Raw genomic sequence first — 18625 nt, forward strand, 5'->3', positions numbered from 1 at the left:
TTCCTTTCCTGTCCATCGAGTGTTTTTGTTTGTTTGTTTCTGTAGTGTCAAATTTGAGGATTTTGATAATTATCAACTTCCCAGCATTTGGCTTTAAACTTCCTTTATTAATATTTCAGCTTGCAATTTCTTTCACATCATTGCTCATTCAGGATCGTTATAATACCTAATGATCGCTTGCGGTTGTTATTGTTTAATTATGCTAATCTTAAGTTGTTTGGTTAAATATTTTCTCAGCATATCTCTATTTGTCAGTTCTACTCAGACTGTCTCCAATATAGTTTGTCTGATCCAGACTATAATTTTCCTTTTGCTTCACTAGGTTGGCATTCGGCCATTCCCCGCGTACTGTCACTCTGTCCGAATGTTTGTTTTGTTTTTGATGAAAACAGACCAGGGAGGGCCCTGCATTCCCCGCGTACTGTCACTCTTTGAATGTTGGTTTTGTTTTTGATGAAAACAGACCAGGGTGGGCCCTGTTCTACTACAAAACGTTGGCTGTTGGCGTGGTTTGTGTGCAATCTAATTTCTTTGATTTTGGTCATTATAGATGTTTAATAATTTTTGAACTGAGCGCATGATTAATTTGAGGATGGTGGCACTGTCTGGCGCCGTCGTGGCGTCGACGGCAGGCCTGGCAAGGTCGGTGCGTCTGTACCTGCTCTGGAGATGGATCGGTGGAAGACGGCGGTGGCGACTTCTGAGAGTGCGCCGGCCTGATGTGTGACACAGTCCCGGTATGTGGCTGGGCTGGGTCATCCGGGTTTAGATGCCAGGCTTTGGTGCGATCTCTGTTTGGTATTCGGCTTGGATATTCGGCACCCCTTCGTCAAGGAAATAGGAGTAGCGACATGCGTTGCCGAGATGGTGGCTTCAGACTTACTAATGTATTACTTTATAAGGTCTTTATGAATAATTAATAAAATGGCTGCGTGCATCACTTAGATGTAGAGGCGGGGTATATCCTCCTTTTTTAAAAGACGGTCGCTTGAAACAAACAAGTTTGTTATCGCTACAGCTGTACACTTCCAAACAGCATTTTAGAATGCATCTTTTAAGACGATTGAGACCTATTAGAATTAGCCAGCTGAGAATTAGCAAAATAACCAGAAAATTCGTATGCTTAATGCGCACAAATACAATATATCAAGCTGCACAAAATTGTGCAGGCCACTCTGCTAGTGCAGTTCAGTATTACAAATCATCAACCATCCACATGAAACAAACACAGAGCTGGAAGCCAAAATCAGGTATCGGGTTCATCATGACCCAACCAGTACAAACTAATAACAGTTACATGCATCAGAAAAAGTTCATATCACAAGTATATAGACAAAAACACACATTTGTACAAGCTGCTAAGAAAAACTTCTTCACCTTTATTTTTTCATGGAGCACAACAATAGAGTGCCGCCGGCATTATTGGATTTAGCACATCACTCAGCCTGCAGTCGCCTTGGTGTTTATCCGGCCCCAAGTAACAACAACAAACACGTACACCTTGTCACATAGCTTGTCGAAGAGGTGAAAATACGCATGTCTCCACGCCCTTTTGAACAGCAGAGCACAGAAAACAAGCCAGAGTCCGACCACAAAGCCAGACGTTAACCCAATGTAGAAGAACATCACTGGGTCATAAGCATTTTCACTTCTCTGCTGATTCCCATGCTCTGGTGGACTGTATTCCGAGCAATTCCTTGGAAGAGGAAGCCCGCAAAGGCGACTGTTGCCATCATACATTGATGGATCTTCATCATACAAAGTGTCCAGTTGACGGCCTGTTGGAATTCTTCCTGCAAGATTGTTGTATGACAAGTCCAAGGAGCTTAGATATGTCAAATCTGAGAGGCTCGTTGGGATTTCACCGGAGATATTGTTCCCTTGACAAGTCGAGGGATTCCAGTGATTTCATATCCCCAATCTTCACAGGAATTTTCTGGCTCAGGTGATTCCATGATAAATTCAAATTCAGCAGTCCGTTCAGAGAAGTTATCTCATCTGGAATTGCACCTGTCAAGTGGTTGAGTGACAAATCAATGCTGACCATGTCAATAACTGCAGCACCTCGAAACTTCAGTTCTTGCTGCTTCATCACCACAGTCAAAATATCCACGAGCAGCGGTTGTGAAGTAGTCTCCTCGAACCACTGTGATGAAAGTCTCGGCAGATGTTTCAGGGTCATAGCTGTTAATTTTGACAAGGACGATGGAATTGATCCTGATATATTGTTGCTTGCCAAACTGAATTGTTGAAGTAGTACAAGACTTGTGATGCTAGCTGGAATATCCCCATAGAACATGTTATGGTTTAGCTGCAGAAACCGTAAGTTCACTAGGTCACCGATCCATACTGGTAGTGCTCCATCGAACTTGTTCATTGCAAGATCAAGTACAATCAATTCTGAGCACTTTTGGAGCAATGGCGGGAAATTTCCCGAGAAGTTATTGTTACTTAAGTATAGGAATGCCAAGTTTGGCATTGAAGAACACCTGGGAAATTCTCCCACAAACCTATTCCTGGACAAATCCAAGAAAACTAGGTTTTGCAAATTGCAAATAGCTCTAGGAATGTGACCAGTGATGTTATTGGAGGATAGACTTAGTGCTGCAAGGTCTGGAGCTCCAAAATCTGATGGCAAAGGTCCTGACAAGTTGTTCATGGACAAGTCCACTCGGGTGAGGCTTCTCGGCAATGTTGGTATGTGGCCACTTAGTTGGTTCAAACCGAGAGAGACTAATCGCAAACTAGTACAATTCACTAACCCAGTTGGTATAGCTCCACTAATGCTGTTATTAAAAAGGTAAAGGTGCTCCAAGCTGGTGAAGTACCCCACCCTATCTGGCAGCATTCCTGCCATATTGTTGTGACTTGAGCTCAAGAGCCACAATTTGCTGGATGAACATTGTGGCAGTCTCGTCATGAAGTCTGTCAGGTTTGCAGAGGAAAGACTCCCATCGAGCTGTAGGCTATGTAAATCACATAGATTTTTCAAGTCCACCATCATTGTGGCTGAATTATAGTTATTGCCAAAATCCAGGTGTTGGAGGGAAATCATACCTCCTAACGCATCAGGGAATGGACCATAAAGATAAGTTGAAGTGAGTGCTAGGTCCTTGATGGTTGTGAGGTTCCAGAACCAACAGGTTTCAATTTGATGGCCCAAATAGTTTCTGGAGAGATAAAGCTGCTCTAGTTTTGTGAGGTTTATGTGCGTAAACGACTGGTTTGCATTTGGAAGAGAGCAATTGATAAGAATAAGGGCCTTCAGAGATGGGATTGTATTGGCCACGAGAAATACATCCGCGCTGCTGAGATTTATACCACTCATGTCAACAAATGCCAGGAAATGGAGATTAGTTACCATGAGATATCTGATGTGTGTATATGTTGGATGTAACTGAGGTCAAGGCGTCGCAAGTTTGAAAGGTTTCCGAGCTGAGGTGGCAGTATACCCGACATGCTAGTGTAGGAGAGGTCGAGGTACTCCAACTTTGAAAGGTTTCCGAGCTGAGGCGGCAGTATACCCGACATGCTAGTGTCAGAGAGGTCGAGGTACTCCAACTTGGAAAGGTTTCCGAGCTGAGGCGACAGTATACCCGACATGTTAGTGTGGGAGAGGTCGAGATACTCCAACTTTGAAAGGTTGAAAAAGTGAGGAGACATTCTACCAGACAATCGTGTGTATGAGAGATCGAGGTACTTCAAATTTGAAAGGTTTGCAAGCTGAGCAGGCAATCTACCAGAGAAATGTGTGTATGAGAGATTGAGGTACTCCAAATTCGAAAGGTTGGCAAGCTTAGCAGGCAATCTACCAGAGAATTGTGTCCCTGAGAGACCGAGATGCCTCAAGTGGCTTACAGAACACAAGAAGTCTGGGAACGAAGAAGTACCGTCTGGCCCAAGTAGGTTGGTGCTGTTGAGATTTAGGTACTCCAGATGCTCGAGAGAAAGCAGGGAAGGACTTATCTTGCCGAACAAATAGGTGCGACCAATGTCAAGCTCGATCACATGGCCGGTTTCGTTGCTGCAGGTGACGCCCCACCACCGGCAACAATCTTTGTGCCGTCTTTGCCACGAGGCGAGGACGTCGTCGGTGTCGTTGATGGCTTGCTTGAAGGCCACCAGTGCGTCCCTCTCATGCTGCAAGCAGCCCGCGCCAGCCGCATGGGCCGGCTGGAGCTGCCCGGCATGGGCGGTGACAGAGAAGACGGCCGTGGCGAGGAGCAAGGCGAGCAGCTTGGCAACCGAGCTATGCATGGCGAAAGCGCAGCGCTATAGCTACAGGCTTCGGGAAGAGGGCTTGCTCTTGAGGAGTACTCCCTCCGTCCCATAATATAAGAGCGTTTTAACGCTTAACGTTTTTATATTATGGGACGGAGAGAGTATTTTACACGCAGTGCGATTGATTGTTTGGAACGGTGAGGCGTCGTTCATAGCCAGTGAGACTAGTAAATGAGAGATGCGTATTGTGTGGAAGCCGTCGACCGTCTGGCCGTCTTGCCTGTCGTAACAGACACTTCAGAGAGCAACGGATGACCCTCGACCTCACGCTAGGAATGGTGGATTGGTGATCACACATATGCAAATATCTGTGCGGAAATTAAGCCCCGTCACATTGAAAAAAGTGTTGACCGGGTCAGACACGGCTATTGATATTTGATAATCGTGGGAGTATATTCGCCTAATATGGTACAAACCATATCCCTCCGTGCCGTGCCCGCATCGCGACCTGGGGGAACCTAGCGCCGCCGGCCCTTGGCCCACCTTTCCATCCCCCGTCCTCGCTGCCGCCGTGACGCGTCGCCGGGCAAAGCCAGGCCGTCGACGGCGGCGACGGCCGGACTTCCTCACCTCCCGCTCGAATGAAGTCATCTTGCGCGGGGAGACAACGATGGGCGGCGATGGCACGTTGGCGTGGGGCGCGGCGGCGTGCTGGCGGGTGTTGGGAGATGGTGACGCGGTCGTGACGCTCGAGCTCGTTGGGCTACGCAGTGGTGGTCTCCCATGGCGCGACGACGGCTAGATTGGACAGATCGGGACGCTGGTGATTGCAGGGGCTTCAGCGCCACCGGTTGGGCCCAGCGTCGTCCCCTAGAGGTCGTCCATCTCGAGCAGTGGTGCTCGTGGCGAGGAGGGCTGGCGTGAACTGGGAAACCGACCTTGCTGCTCAGTAGTGGCCTGTCCCGTTAAGGGGCGCAACCGAGAGGGCTGCTGACATCCTCCTCCTCACGAGTGGTCATGGCCGGTGCGCCGATGGCTACCTCGCCCGACCATGGGCTGTCGGCGCAGTGCCCGAGGACTTGTAGCGGCAGCTCTCACATGGGTTGGCGGAGGCCGGGCACTGCCCATTTTCGGTCCGTTCGGATTCAGGGGAGCTCCGTGGTGTTTGGCCCTACTGCTCTTCGAGCTCCAAAACTTCGATCTGCTTCCTCGATCTGGACACCGACGGGTTCCGGTCTTCCTCTCGGAGATCTCAGTTTTTGGCGCATGGTGCCACTAGATATCTAGATCGAAATCGATCTGGTCGGGCGTGCCCTCATGTTCCGCCAGACAGGCTTCATGAGGGCGTGGAGCGAAGCTTCGTTGTCTTGTCAGTGTCATGGGACATGTCTAAATATAGATTTCCACGGCGTTGACTGATAACCCACAAGTATAGGGGATCGCAACAGTTTTCGAGGGTAGAGTATTCAACCTAAATTTATAGATTCGACACAAGGGGAGACAAAAAAATTTGAAGCTATTAGCAGCTGCGTTGTCAATTCAACCACACATGGAGATTAATTATCTGCAGCAAAGTGATTAGTAGCAAGGTGATCAGTAGCAAAGTAGTATGATAGTTTTGATAATAGTAGCGGTAGCAATGGTAATAGTAATAGCGATAGCAGTAGTTTTGTAGCAAGTGTAACAGTGATGATAGCAGTAGTGACTTAGCAAGAACAATATAGGATAAATTCGTAGGCATTGGATCAGTGACTTGTTGAATGATATTCATCATCAGACAGTTATAACCTAGGGCGATACGGCACTAGCTCCAGTTCGTCAATATAATATAGGCATGTATTCCGTAAATAGTAATACGTGCTTATGGAAAGAACTTGCATGACATCTTTTGTCCTACCCTCCCGTGGCAGTGGGGTCCATATTGGAAACTAAGGGATATTAAGGCCTCCTTTTAATAGAGAACCGGAACAAAGGATTAACACAAGGTGAATACATGAACTCCTCAAACTACGGTCATCACTGGGAGTGGTCCCGGCTATTGTCACTCCGGGGTTGCCGGATCATAACACGTAGTTGGTGACTATAACTTGCAAGATCGGATCTAGAACATGGATATAATGGTGATAACATAAACGGTTCAGATATGAAGTCATGGCACCCGGGCCCAAAGTGACAAGCATTAAGCATGGCAAACTCATAGCAACATCAATCTAAGAACATAGTGCATACTAGGGATCAAGCCCTAACAAAACTAACTCGATTACATGATGAATCTCATCCAACTCCTCACCGACCAGCAAGCCTACGAAGAAATTACTCACTTCCGGTGGGGAGCATCATGGAATTGGTGATGGATAAGGGTTGGTGATGACGAAGAACGAAGATCCCCCTCTCCGGAGCCCCAAACGGACTCCAGATCTGGCATTCCGATGAAGAACAGGAGGTGATGGCGGCTCCGTCTCGTGGATCGCGATAATTCTTTCTCCCTGTTTTTTTCTGGAAAAATAGGATTTTATAGCGTAGGTTTCAGGGTCTGCGGGGCCACCAGGTAGGGACAACCCACCTGGGCGCGCCAGGAGAGGGGGGCGCACCCTGGTGGGTTGTGCCCACCCAGGGGCCCTCTCCGGTAGGTCTTGGCTCCAGAAATTCTTATATATTATATAAAAATTCCTTGCAAAGTTTCGTTCAATTCTGAGAACTTTTATTTCTGCACAAAAACAATACCATGGTAGTTCTGCTGAAAACAGCGTCAGTCCGGGGTTAGTTTCATTCAAATCATGCAAATTAGAGTCCAAAATAAGAGGAAAAGCGTTAGGAAAAGTAGATACGTTGGAGACGTATAATTGACAGTGGTGAAGAAAGTCATGGTGGTTGCGATCGGAGACTTGTATTGGCGGAGATGAGTTCTGGTTACGTCAAAGAATGGCGGCATAGGTTTTTTTTCCTATGTCTCAGATGTTGAGGACTTGCATTTTTTTAGATCTGTTGAGGACTTGCAACGGCGGTCTTAGCCGGAGGGGGCGGCAACACAGGTGGTCAACATTTTTGGGGGTGCTACTCGAGTACCGAGCCGCGGTCTCCAGGGTGAAAGGCTCAAGGTCTGGCCTTCATTGGTTGTACCTCGCAATGGTCTTGTGAAGAAATTGTTTTTGGGATCTCGGACTCTCTCCGGGGTGAAAACTCAAGATCCTTCATCGGGCGACGGCAAATTTGAAAAAAAAATTGAAGTTGTGAACACATTTTGAGTTCGAGAATCATATTTGAAATTTTGGAAGATGTTTGAAAACTCGCGAACTTTTTTTTTTGAAAGTTGTGAACATTTTTTAAACTGACAAACATTTTTTGTCATGAACATTTGTTGGAATTAGTTATTGTCGTGAACATGTTTAATCATAATGGGCTGAATAATGGATACTAGGTTCATACCAGTTTCTCTCTGCCACGGTCAGTTCATCGAATATCGTCATTATTGCCTTTCACTTGCACGACCGAACGATATGAAAATAATAATAGTACAAGAGTGCCATGGACTAAGCTGGAATCTGTAAAACATTTTATTCAATAGGAGAAGACAAGGTAAAATGGACTTTTTATTAGTTCAACAGTTATTCATATGAGAGCCACTCAACATTTTCATCGTGGTCTTCTCCTTGGTACAACTCGAATGAAAGAAAGAAATTCAGAGAAACACACTAAAATATTTTTGTAGTTTTTGGTTTTCTTGAACAAGCAAATAAAAGGGAAAAGCAAAAATGAGAAAAACTATTTATACGGGAAAGCCCCCAACAAGCAAAAGAAGAACAAGGAAATTTTTTTAGGTTTTCTTTTTAATACTACTAGTAAGCATGCATAGAAAGTAAACTTGCTACAACTATTTTTTTTGGTTTTTCTAAAGTTTTTCAAACAGAAATGAAGAAATCAAGAAAATAAAATTTAAACATGGATGATATAATGAAAAAGTGTGGACACCGACTAATGGAATAAGTGAACATCAATGTAGAGTCGGTGAGAAACACGTACTCCGCCAAGCTTAGGCTTTTGGCCTAACTTGGTAGTCGATCAAAAGTCTGGATAGTAGTAGGGGTACTGAGGAGCGGGCATCCACTGATCCCATTGCTGAGGCTCCTCCTTTGCCTCTGCAGCAGCCTGAGCGTTTCCGGTAGGTGATGATGTCCGCAGGTATAATCCTATATCCGCCCTGGAAATAGAATCAAACAAAGCAGGAGCAGGCAACAGAATAATATCACGAGTTTCAATGCTAAAAACCAGGTTATATGGAATAGGAATGTCAGGAGATCTATCATCAGTAAATGGTGGTGATCCATGGCAGCACGGTCTAGGTAAACCTTGGTCAGAGGATAATCATGAGGGCGTATCTCAACCTCGAAGTGAGCCGCCAAACGAGTAGCATAAATCCCCCCATGAACTTTACCCTTGGATTTATTAAGATGGAGGCGACGAGCCACAATAGCTCCCAAGCTATAAGTGTTGTCGCCCTCTAATGCACGGCGCAAAACAGCAAGGTCTGGTGAACTGAGCGCACCCACCTTCTCCCTAGCAAGCAAGCATTTTACAATGAAAAGAGCAAAGTAATGAACCGCAGGAAAATGCAAGCCAACGGCAGTTATAGCTGACACCCCTCTCTCATCCCCCACTGTCAAAGTGCGATAAAAGGTCTCAAACTCCGTCGGCCTAGGCTTGGCTAAGCTCCCATCAGAAGGGATCATGCATATGTCACAAAATTCAGTAAGTGGTATCTGATGGTTTTCAGCATATAAATCAAAACTCACTTCAGAAGGATTATTCCTAGGCAGGAAAGTAAAGCTTTGAACAAAGATGTTCTTGAGGATTTGGTGTTGTTCACACTCATCTACGATGAAGTCGGTTAGGCCAGCATTAGCAGCATATTGCATGAACTCCTGAAGGATTGCAGCCTCTACCAGGAACGGAGTGTGCGGCCATTCACAAGGCCGTACTTCCGCCAACCGTGGAGATCATTATCAGATGACTCCCCAATGACACCCTTGGAGTTCTTATTAGAGCCAAACTTCCTAAAGATATTCATGGTTTTCCTATGAACAAAATTCTGAAATTTATTAGCGCACAAAATTTTCTCAACAAAACTTCACAAAAATGATACCAACTACTCATAGGGATACATAGAGGCCATGGCAAGCATTCAAACTACTTAGAACACTAAGAATTCAACATGCAAGCTCATCTACAACAGCACCAATAGTAGCTAATTATTTAAAATATAAACCACTAAAACAAAAACTAATTGGACAAGCGGTGGAGTCACATACCAAGCAACAATCCTCGGAAACAGTTTCGGAAACGGAGCTTCGAGCAAAGAGATTGAAATCCGTGGGTTTGAGAGCAAGAACACGGGAGAGAGAGCAATGGAGATTTTTTTTCTGGAGGTAGGTGATGATGTGGTATGAAGAGATAAGTGAGGGGACCCACGTGGGGAGCACAACCCACCAGGGCGCGCCTGGGGGTCCTGGCGCGCCCAGGTGGGTTGTGCCCACCTGGTGCACCTCCCTCTGAAATTCTTAAATATTCAAAAAAAATCTTATTAAATTTTCAGGACATTCTGAGAATTTTATTTTTGGGTCATTTTTTTATTGCACGGGAAATTCAGAAAACAGACAAAACATGGCATTTTATTTTATTTAAGTAATAAAAACAGAGAATAAAAAGTAGGGACAGAAGGCAGTGCTTACTAAATTCATCAACTTCATACCGCTCAAAAATAATCCATTAATAAGGTTGATCAAGTCTTATTAACAACCACTTTCGATTAGCATGAAACCAAAGAACTTTTGCAAATCACTAAGTTACCTCAATGGGGATATGAATGTCCCCAACAATAAGCATTTCATATTTCTTTTTAACAGTAGGTAGAGGTATTTGAAAACTTCCAATAGTTACTGTCGGAGATTTTTCAATAACATTAATACCATTCACTTGAAATTGTTTCTTCGGAAAGTGCACCGTATGCTCATTACCATTGATATGAAAAGTGACCTTGCTTTTACTGCAATCAATAACAGCCCCTGCAGTATTCAAGAAGGGTCTACCAAGGATAATCGACATGTTGTCGTCCTCGGGCATCTTGAGTATAACAAAGTCTGTCAAAATAGTAACATTAGCAACAACAACAGGCACATCCTCACAGATACCGATAGGTATGACAGTTGATTTATTAGCCATTTGCAAAGATATTTCAGTAGGTGTGAGTTTATTCAAATCAAGTCTTCTATATAAAGAGAAAGACATAATACTAACACCAACTCCTAAATCACACAAAGCAGTTTGCACATAATTCTTTTTGATAGAGCAAGGTATAGTTGGTATTCCGGGATCTTCAAGTTTTTTAGGTACTCCATCTTTAAAAGTATAATTAGCAAGCATAGTGGAGATTTCAGCTTCCGGTATTTTTCTCTTATTAGTGATGATGTCTTTCATATATTTTGCATAAGGAGGCAATTTCAAGCTATCAGTCAAGCGAGTACGCAAAAAAACTGGCCTCAACATTTCAGCAAAGCGTTCAAATTCTTCATTATCATTCTTTTTAGTTGACTTAGGTGAAAAAGGCATATGTTTTTGAACCCACGTTTCTCTTTCTTTACCGTGTTTTCTAGCAATGAAGTCTCTTTTATCACACCTTTTATTTTTAGGTTGTGGGTTCTCAAGATCAATAGGTGGTTCTATCCCAACATCTTTATCTGATTCTTTATTATTTTGTTGGGAGTCTTCATGAACATCAGCATTATCTTTTTTATTATCACTGGGTGAGTGTTCATTACCAGACTGAGTTTCAGCATCTGAGATAGAAGTTTCATTATCATTATGAGGAGGTTTCTCTATTTTAGGTTCACTAGGAGCATGCATAGTTCTATCATTTTTCTTCTTCTTTTTCTTTCTAGATGGACTAGGTGCGCTAGTGTTAGCTCTTTGTGAATCTTGTCCAAATCTTTTTGGGTGTCCCTCAGGATAAAGTGGTTCCTGAGTCATTTTACCTCCTCTAGTTGCATCTCTAACAGCAAAGTCATGTATATTATGATTCATTTTATCAAGCAATTCTCTTTGAGATTTAGCAACTCATTCTAACTGAGTTTGAACCATAGAAGCATGCTTTCTAACACCTCTAACATCATTTGATATTCTAAATAACAAGTCACTCAAGCGAGCAATCATATCAGAATTGTATTTCAATTGTTTCATAACATTTGCATTGAAGTGATCTTGTTTTTAATATAGTTTTCAAACTCATAAAGGCATTGGCTAGGGTGCATATTGTGAGGATTGTCATTATCATTGAACTTCATAAGAGAATTTACCTCTACCACCTTAGGTAGTGATGGTGTATTAATCCCATGTATTTCTTCAATAGAAGGTAAATTTTTAACATCCTCTGCTTTAATATCTTTTTCCTTCATGGATTTCTTTGCCTCTTGCATATCTTCAGGACTGAGATATAATATACCCTCTTCTTCGGAGTGGGTTTAGCCGGTAGTTCAGGAAGAGTCCAATCATCATAATTTTTCAATATGTTATTCAATAATTCTTTAGCTTGTCCAACAGTTCGGTCCCTGAAAACAAAACTAGCACAACTATCAGGCAAAGCATTAAGTGATTGGCAAAGCCTCCCCCAAGCTTGTGGGAGACTCTCTTTTTTAGTTTGAACAAAGTTAAATATTTTCGTAAGGCAGCTTGTTTCTTATGAGCGGAAAAATATTTTTCAGAGAAGTAATAAATCATATCCTGGGGACTACGCACACAACCAGGAACAAGAGTATTGTACCAAGTTTTAGCATCACCCTGAGAAAGGAAATAATTTAAGAATATAGTAATAGCAAGTTTTCTCATCATGAGTAAAAAGGGTGGTTGTGTCATTCAACTTAGTAACATGTGCCACAACAGTTTCATAACCATGGAAAGGATCAGATTCAACCAAAGTAATTAACTTTGGGTCGATAGAGAATTAATAATCCTTATCATCAATAAAGATAGGTGAAGTAGCAAACTTAGGATCACATTTCATTCTAGCATTCAGAGATTTCTCTTTATACTTGCATAATAATTTCTCTAGATCATCTCTATCTCTGCAAGCAAGAATATCTCTAATTGTTTCTTCACTCATAACATAACCTTTCGGCACCTTAGGCAATTCATATCTAGGAGGGCTAGTTCTGAATTTTTCTCGTGAACATTTGTTAGAATTAGTTATTGTTTCTGAAATTTATGAGCATTTTTTGAACTTCTGAACATTTTATGATATTAGTGAACATATTTTGAATTTCATGAACATTTCTTGAATTATTGAGATTTTTTTAAAGTTGTGAATTTTTTTGGAATCCATGAACTTATTTAAAAAATTGTGAACATATTTTTTAACACTTTATTTTTTTGAATGCACAAACTTTAATATTCATAATTTTGTTTTGAATTCACGAATATTTTTTTCTAATTATCAAACATTTTCTGAATTCAAGAATATTTTTCACAATAACGAACAATTTTTGAATTTGCTATCATTTTTCAAATTCAAGAGATTTTTTAGTTCACAAACATTTTCAAAATCATGAATGTTTTTAAATTTGATTTTTAATAACAAAAACATTTTTAGTGAAGTGCAGAATAAAAATAAGAAAAAGAAAATAGGGCGCCTGCGCGGCACATGTGCCGCCCCATAGCGCTCGCAAGAGAAGCAGGGGGTATGTGTTGTTCAGACTGACGTCGCGTGACGCAGTGAATAGGAGGTCATGCCGTCTTGTATTGGCCGTGCGTTCGCCCTTGCTGCACACCACTGGTCTACTTCTTATTAGCGGCGTGCGATGCGCATGCCCCTGGTAGTTTAGTTACTAGCGACGTTCGGCCCTCACACTGCTAGTTACGACTTGTCATCGGCATCGTACTAGCGGCGTGTGAGCCGAACGCTGCTAGTAGTTAGTTGCGCACACCATAACAAAAGGGTGTTGCAATAGTTTAGGTTTGTTTTCCTAAAATGTCTTCATCCTTGAACCCTATCACACACCATTAGCATATACTCCCTTCGTTCGGAAATACTTATCATCAAAATGGATAAAAGGGGATGTATCTTGATGTATTTTAGTTCTAGATACATCTTTTTTTGTCCATTTTGATGACAAGTATTTTCGGACGGAGTGAGTAGTATGTGCAATGCACCCTTTTATCATACATCACGTATGTTCAATGCACCCTTTTATCATACGGTTTTGATCTCTGTTTGCAGAAGGAATTTTAACCATATGCAATGGAATTAAATTGCAATATTGACATGCCGTGGAAAGCAGCCTTAATTGCGCGAGCAGTGCGTCGCTACCCAGCGACATGAACAACAGAAGCCCCTCAAAAAAAAAGACATGAACAACAGAAGGAGAACTTGCGTGGAAAAGTAAATGCATGAGCAGTGTGAACTGGAGTAAAAGGCAAGTCAAGACGATCTACAACGACAATTCAGGTCATGCATTTCCTGGAAATGATCGTCGATTTAGCAACCTGGGCTGTCGAAGCAGAGATGGACACGGCAACGTGTTTAACACGGCGGCACAAACACAACAAGTGAGGTACCGGAAGAATTCTTGTTACGCGTCCACACTTTTTTTTAAATAACCACATATTGTTTTTTTTTGTAATCACATATATTTCATTAGACAAACAATTTACATAGAGTACATATGCGATCCACAGGTGTCTTACATTTTTGCAACAAAGATGCAACTAGTAAATTATAATTTCACGAGTGGAGAACCTTGTGTGTCGATAAATCTATGTCCACCATCATTCTCCGGCATCGTTCACGAGTGGAGAACCTCGTGCGTCGGTGAATCTTTGCCCACCATTGTCCTCCGGCATCGTGAAGGCAACGCTAGAGAAAAAGGAGAACAACCATCATATCCAGATCCGAGGGAGCGCCTTCACATACAAGGATACTTTTCAAGCCGATGAACAGGACCACCGCAAGCAATGAGATCGAGGCTTTGTGATACGTCGGCCATGTTTTTTTGTATCTACTAGATCACAGCGCCATCACCTTCATCGAACATGGTCCAACAAGAGGAATGTTGCCGCTTGCCGCCATCCATGCATCCTAATGCAAAACACCAACCACAACTACAGCAGCTGATGTCAACATCATTTTGGAAGAGTGTCGAGCGTCGACCACTAGACATAAGTCTCACCGGATCCAAAGATCGGCAAGAAGACCAAGCCACCTGCTCCTCGACACCACCGATTAAAGCACAACCAAGATGGAAGAAAAACAAGGGCAAATTATATGGACGTGAAGTCGTTCCTGTTAGACAAATAGATATTTCTCTTAAACTAGTCTATCTCTATCTCCTTCCCGTATACAACTCTATCTCCTATTCCTTCTGTAACACGAACTGAATCCTTGTGATCTGTTCGTTCGACTTGTATGCCATGGTAGGGGCGTTTCCTGTATCGATCAATAAATACCCGTGGCTCCCTTACGAGGGAGTAGGAACGCTTCCATAATCTTATATGGTATACAGAGCCGTCCTCTTTTCCATTATCTAGTGACACAGAAAACAGAAAAGGTTCAGTAGAGATTGACATGGCTTCTTCCTCGACCGCTCCATCGCTCAACCTGGGCGCACCACCAACCGAGAAGCTCACGAGGGGGAACTACCTCCTCTGGAAAGCGCAAGTCATGCCAGCCCTGCGAGGAGCGCAGGTGACTGGCCTGCTGGATGGCAGCGACGCTGCCCCATCGAAGACGGTGGAAGTTGCGCAGGCGGACAAGACGATGGCGACAGGACCGAATCCTCTGTACGGTCCGTGGCTATCAAAAGATCAGCAGGTTTTGAGCTACCTTCTGAACTCTCTGTCTCAGGAGATCCTCGCGCAGGTCATTGGTAAGGAAAGCACCTTTGATCTCTGGACTGTTCTAACAACATTGTTCGCCTCGTAGTCCCAGTCTCGGATTACGAATCTGAGAATCGCCATCTCCAACACAAAAAGGGCAACATGTCCAGCAATAGCTTCATCGCCCAGATGAAGAGCCTTGGAGACGAGCTAGCCGCGGCTGGCCGTCCGGTGACCGATCCGGAGATGGTGGACTACATCCTCGCCGACCTTGATAGGGACTATGATCCGTTGTTGCTGCAATCGGCGCCATAAAAATTCCATTACTGTTGATGAACTATTCTCACAGATCTCCTCGTTTGATCAAAGGATGGAGATGCTAGGCGATGGGCCAACTGGCTTTCGCTCTTCTGCCAACGCTGTCTACAGAGGGCGTGGGAAAGCTTGCAACAACAGAGGAGGTTGTGGGCGAGGGAATAGGGGGCATGGTTGTGGCGATCGCACCTCTTCCTCTCCTGCTCGGGCCAATGGTGGTGGTGGCTATCAGCAACGTCAGCGACAACCACCACAACAGCAGCAACAACAGCATGAGGGAGACTATCCCGAGTGCCAAATATGTTACAAGTATTGGGTAACGTAGCAATAATTCAAAATTTTCCTACGTGTCACCAAAATCAATCTATGAGATGCTAGCAACGAGAGAGAGGGAGTGTATCTTCATACCCTTGAAGATAGCTAAGCAGAAGCGTTACAAGAACGCGGTTGATGGAGTCGTACTCGCGGCGATTCAAATCGCGGAAGATCCGATCTAGCGCCGAACGGACAGCGCCTCCGCGTTCAACACACGTACAGCCCGGGGACGTCTCCTCCTTCTTGATCCAGCAAGGGGAGAGGAGAAGTTGAGGGAGAACTCCAGCAGCACGACGGCGTGGTGGCGATGGAGCTCATGATTCTCTGGCAGAGCTTCGCTAAGCACTACGGAGGAGGAGGAGGAGGAGGAGAGGGCTGCGCCAGGCAAGGGGTGCGGCTGCCCTCTCTCTCCCTCACTATATATAGGGGGAAGGGGGTGGAGGAGGCGCCCTAGGGTTCCCAAGGGGAGGGGTGGCGGCCACAGGGGAAACCCTAGATGGGTTTGGGCGCCCCCAACCCTGGGAAACTTGCCCCCCAAGCCGGGAGGGGTGGCTGCCCTAGGGGAGGCGCCCCCACCTCTCCACGTTACGTGAGAGGGGTTGGGAGGGGCGCACAGCCCCTTAGTGGGCTGGTGTGCCCCCTCCCCTTGGCCCATAAGGCTCCCCAATGCTTGTCGGGGCCTCCGAAACACCTTTCGGTCACGCTGGTCGTCACCCGGTACTCCCAGAACAATTCCGGACTCCAATACCATTTGTCCAATATATCGATCTTAACCTCCGGACCACTCCGGAGTTCCTCGTCACGTCCGGGATCTCATCCGGGACTCCGAACAACCTTCGGTAACCACATACAATTTCCCATAACAACTCTAGCGTCACCGAACAGTGTGTAGACCCTACGGGTTCGGGAACCATGCAGACATGACCGAGACACCTCTCCGGCCAATAACCAATAGCGGGATCTGGATACCCATATTGGCTCCCACATGTTCCACGATGATCTCATCGGATGAACCACGATGTCGGGGATTCAATCAATCCCGTATACAATTCCCTTTGTCTATCGGTATGTTACTTGCCCGAGATTCGATCGTCGGTATCCCAATACCTCGTTCAATCTCGTTACCGGCAAGTCTCTTTACTCGTTCTGTAACGCATGATTCCGTGGCTAACTCATTAGTCACATTGAGCTCATTATGATGATGCATTACCGAGTGGGCCCAGAGATACCTCTCCGTCATACGGAGTGACAAATCCCAGTCTCGATTCGTGCCAACCCAACAGACACTTTCGGAGATACCTGTAGTCACCTTTATAGCCACCCAGTTACGTTGTGACGTTTGGTACACCCAAAGCATTCCTACGGTATCCGGGAGTTGCACAATCTCATGGTCTAAGGAAACGATACAACGATACTTGACATTAGAAAAGCTCTTAGCAAACGAACTACACGATCTTGTGCTATGCTTAGGATTGGGTCTTGTCCATCACATCATTCTCCTAATGATGTGATCCCGTTATCAATGACATCCAATGTCCATGGTCAGGAAACCATAACCATCTATTGATCAACGAGCTAGTCAACTAGAGGCTTACTAGGGACATGTTGTGGTCTATGTATTCACACATGTATTACGGTTTCCAGTTAATACAATTATAGCATGAACAATAGACAATTATCATGAACAAGAAAATACAATAATAACCATTTTATTATTGCCTCTAGGGCATATTTCCAACAGTCTCCCACTTGCACTAGAGTCAATAATCTAGTTCACGTCACTATGTGATTGTAATGAATCCAACACCCATGGGGTTTGTTCATATCTCGCTTGTGAGAGAGGTTTTTAGTCAACGGGTCTGAACCTTCCAGATCCGTGTGTGCTTTACAAATCTCTATGTCATCTTGTAGATGCAGCTACAAGGCGCTACTTGGAGCTATTCCAAATAACTGCTCTACTATACGAATCCGGTTTACTACTCAGAGTCATCTGGATTAGTGTCAAAGTTTGCATCGACGTAACCCTTTACGACGAACTCTTTTTCCACCTCCATAATCGAGAAAATTCCTTAGTCCACTAGATACTAAGGATAAGTTCGACCGCTGTCATGTGATCCATTCCTGGATCACTCTTGTACCCCTTGACTGACTCATGGCAAGGCACACTTCAGGTGCGGTACACAGCATAACATACTGTAGAGCCTACGTCTAAAGCATAGGGGACAACCTTCGCTTCCTCTCTCTTCTGCCGTGGTCATGTTTTGAGTCTTACTCAATACTCACACCTTGTAACACAGCCAAGAACTCCTTCTTTGCTGATCTATTTTGAACTCCTTTAAAATCTTGTTACGGTATGTATTCATTTGAAAGTACTATTAAGCGTTTTTGATCTATCCTTATAGATCTTGATGCTCAATGTTCAAGTAGCTTAATCCAGGTTTTCATTGAAAAACACTTTTCAAACAACCCTGTATGCTTTCCAGAAATTCTACATCATTTCTGATCAACAATATGTTAACAACATATACTCATCAAAAATGCTATAGTGCTCCCACTCACTTCTTTGAAATACAAGTTTCTCATAAACTTTGTAAAAACCCAAAATCTTTGATCATCTCATCAAAGCGTACATTCCAACTCCGAGATGCTTACTCCAGTCCTTAGAAGGATTGCTGGAGCTTTGCATACTTGTTAGCATCTTTCAGGATTGACAAAGCCTTCTGGTTGTATCACATACAACCTTTCCTCAAGAAAATCGTTGAGGAAACAATGGTTTTTGACATCCTATCTGCAAGACTTCATAAATAATGCAGTAACTGCTAATATAATTCCAACAGACTCTTAGCACCGCTACGAGTGAGAAAATCTCATCGTAGTCAACTCCTTGAACTTGTCGGAAAACATCTTAACGACAAGT

General features: G+C 44.0%; 1 protein-coding gene across 1 annotated transcript; it reads right to left on the minus strand.

The window, feature by feature from the left end:
• Positions 1–1275: 1275 nt before the first annotated feature.
• LOC123140938 (leucine-rich repeat receptor protein kinase EMS1-like) lies at positions 1276–4286 on the minus strand. The gene is made up of 3 exons (XM_044560200.1): positions 3362–4286; positions 3058–3308; positions 1276–2733 (listed from the first exon to the last, which is right to left on the minus strand). Exons 1-3 carry the CDS (start codon positions 4255–4257, stop codon positions 1862–1864), a joined length of 2019 nt encoding a protein of 672 aa, XP_044416135.1. The 5' UTR covers positions 4258–4286; the 3' UTR covers positions 1276–1861.
• Positions 4287–18625: the final 14339 nt, after the last annotated feature.

This window comes from Triticum aestivum, chromosome 6D, assembly GCF_018294505.1.
Source record: "Triticum aestivum cultivar Chinese Spring chromosome 6D, IWGSC CS RefSeq v2.1, whole genome shotgun sequence".
NCBI classification, from domain to species: Eukaryota; Viridiplantae; Streptophyta; class Magnoliopsida; order Poales; family Poaceae; genus Triticum; species Triticum aestivum.

Excerpts from the sequence above, each read along its gene's own strand:
- LOC123140938 (XM_044560200.1), bottom strand. The coding sequence starts at position 4,257 with ATGCATAGCTCGGTTGCCAAGCTGCTCGCCTTGCTCCTCGCCACGGCC. Across the intron at positions 3,309-3,361 it reads CACACATCAGATATCTCATG|CAGCGCGGATGTATTTCTCG; the intron begins GTAACTAATCTC and ends TATAAATCTCAG. Across the intron at positions 2,734-3,057 it reads ATTCCCTGATGCGTTAGGAG|TCTCTCTCGGTTTGAACCAA; the intron begins GTATGATTTCCC and ends GTTTGCGATTAG.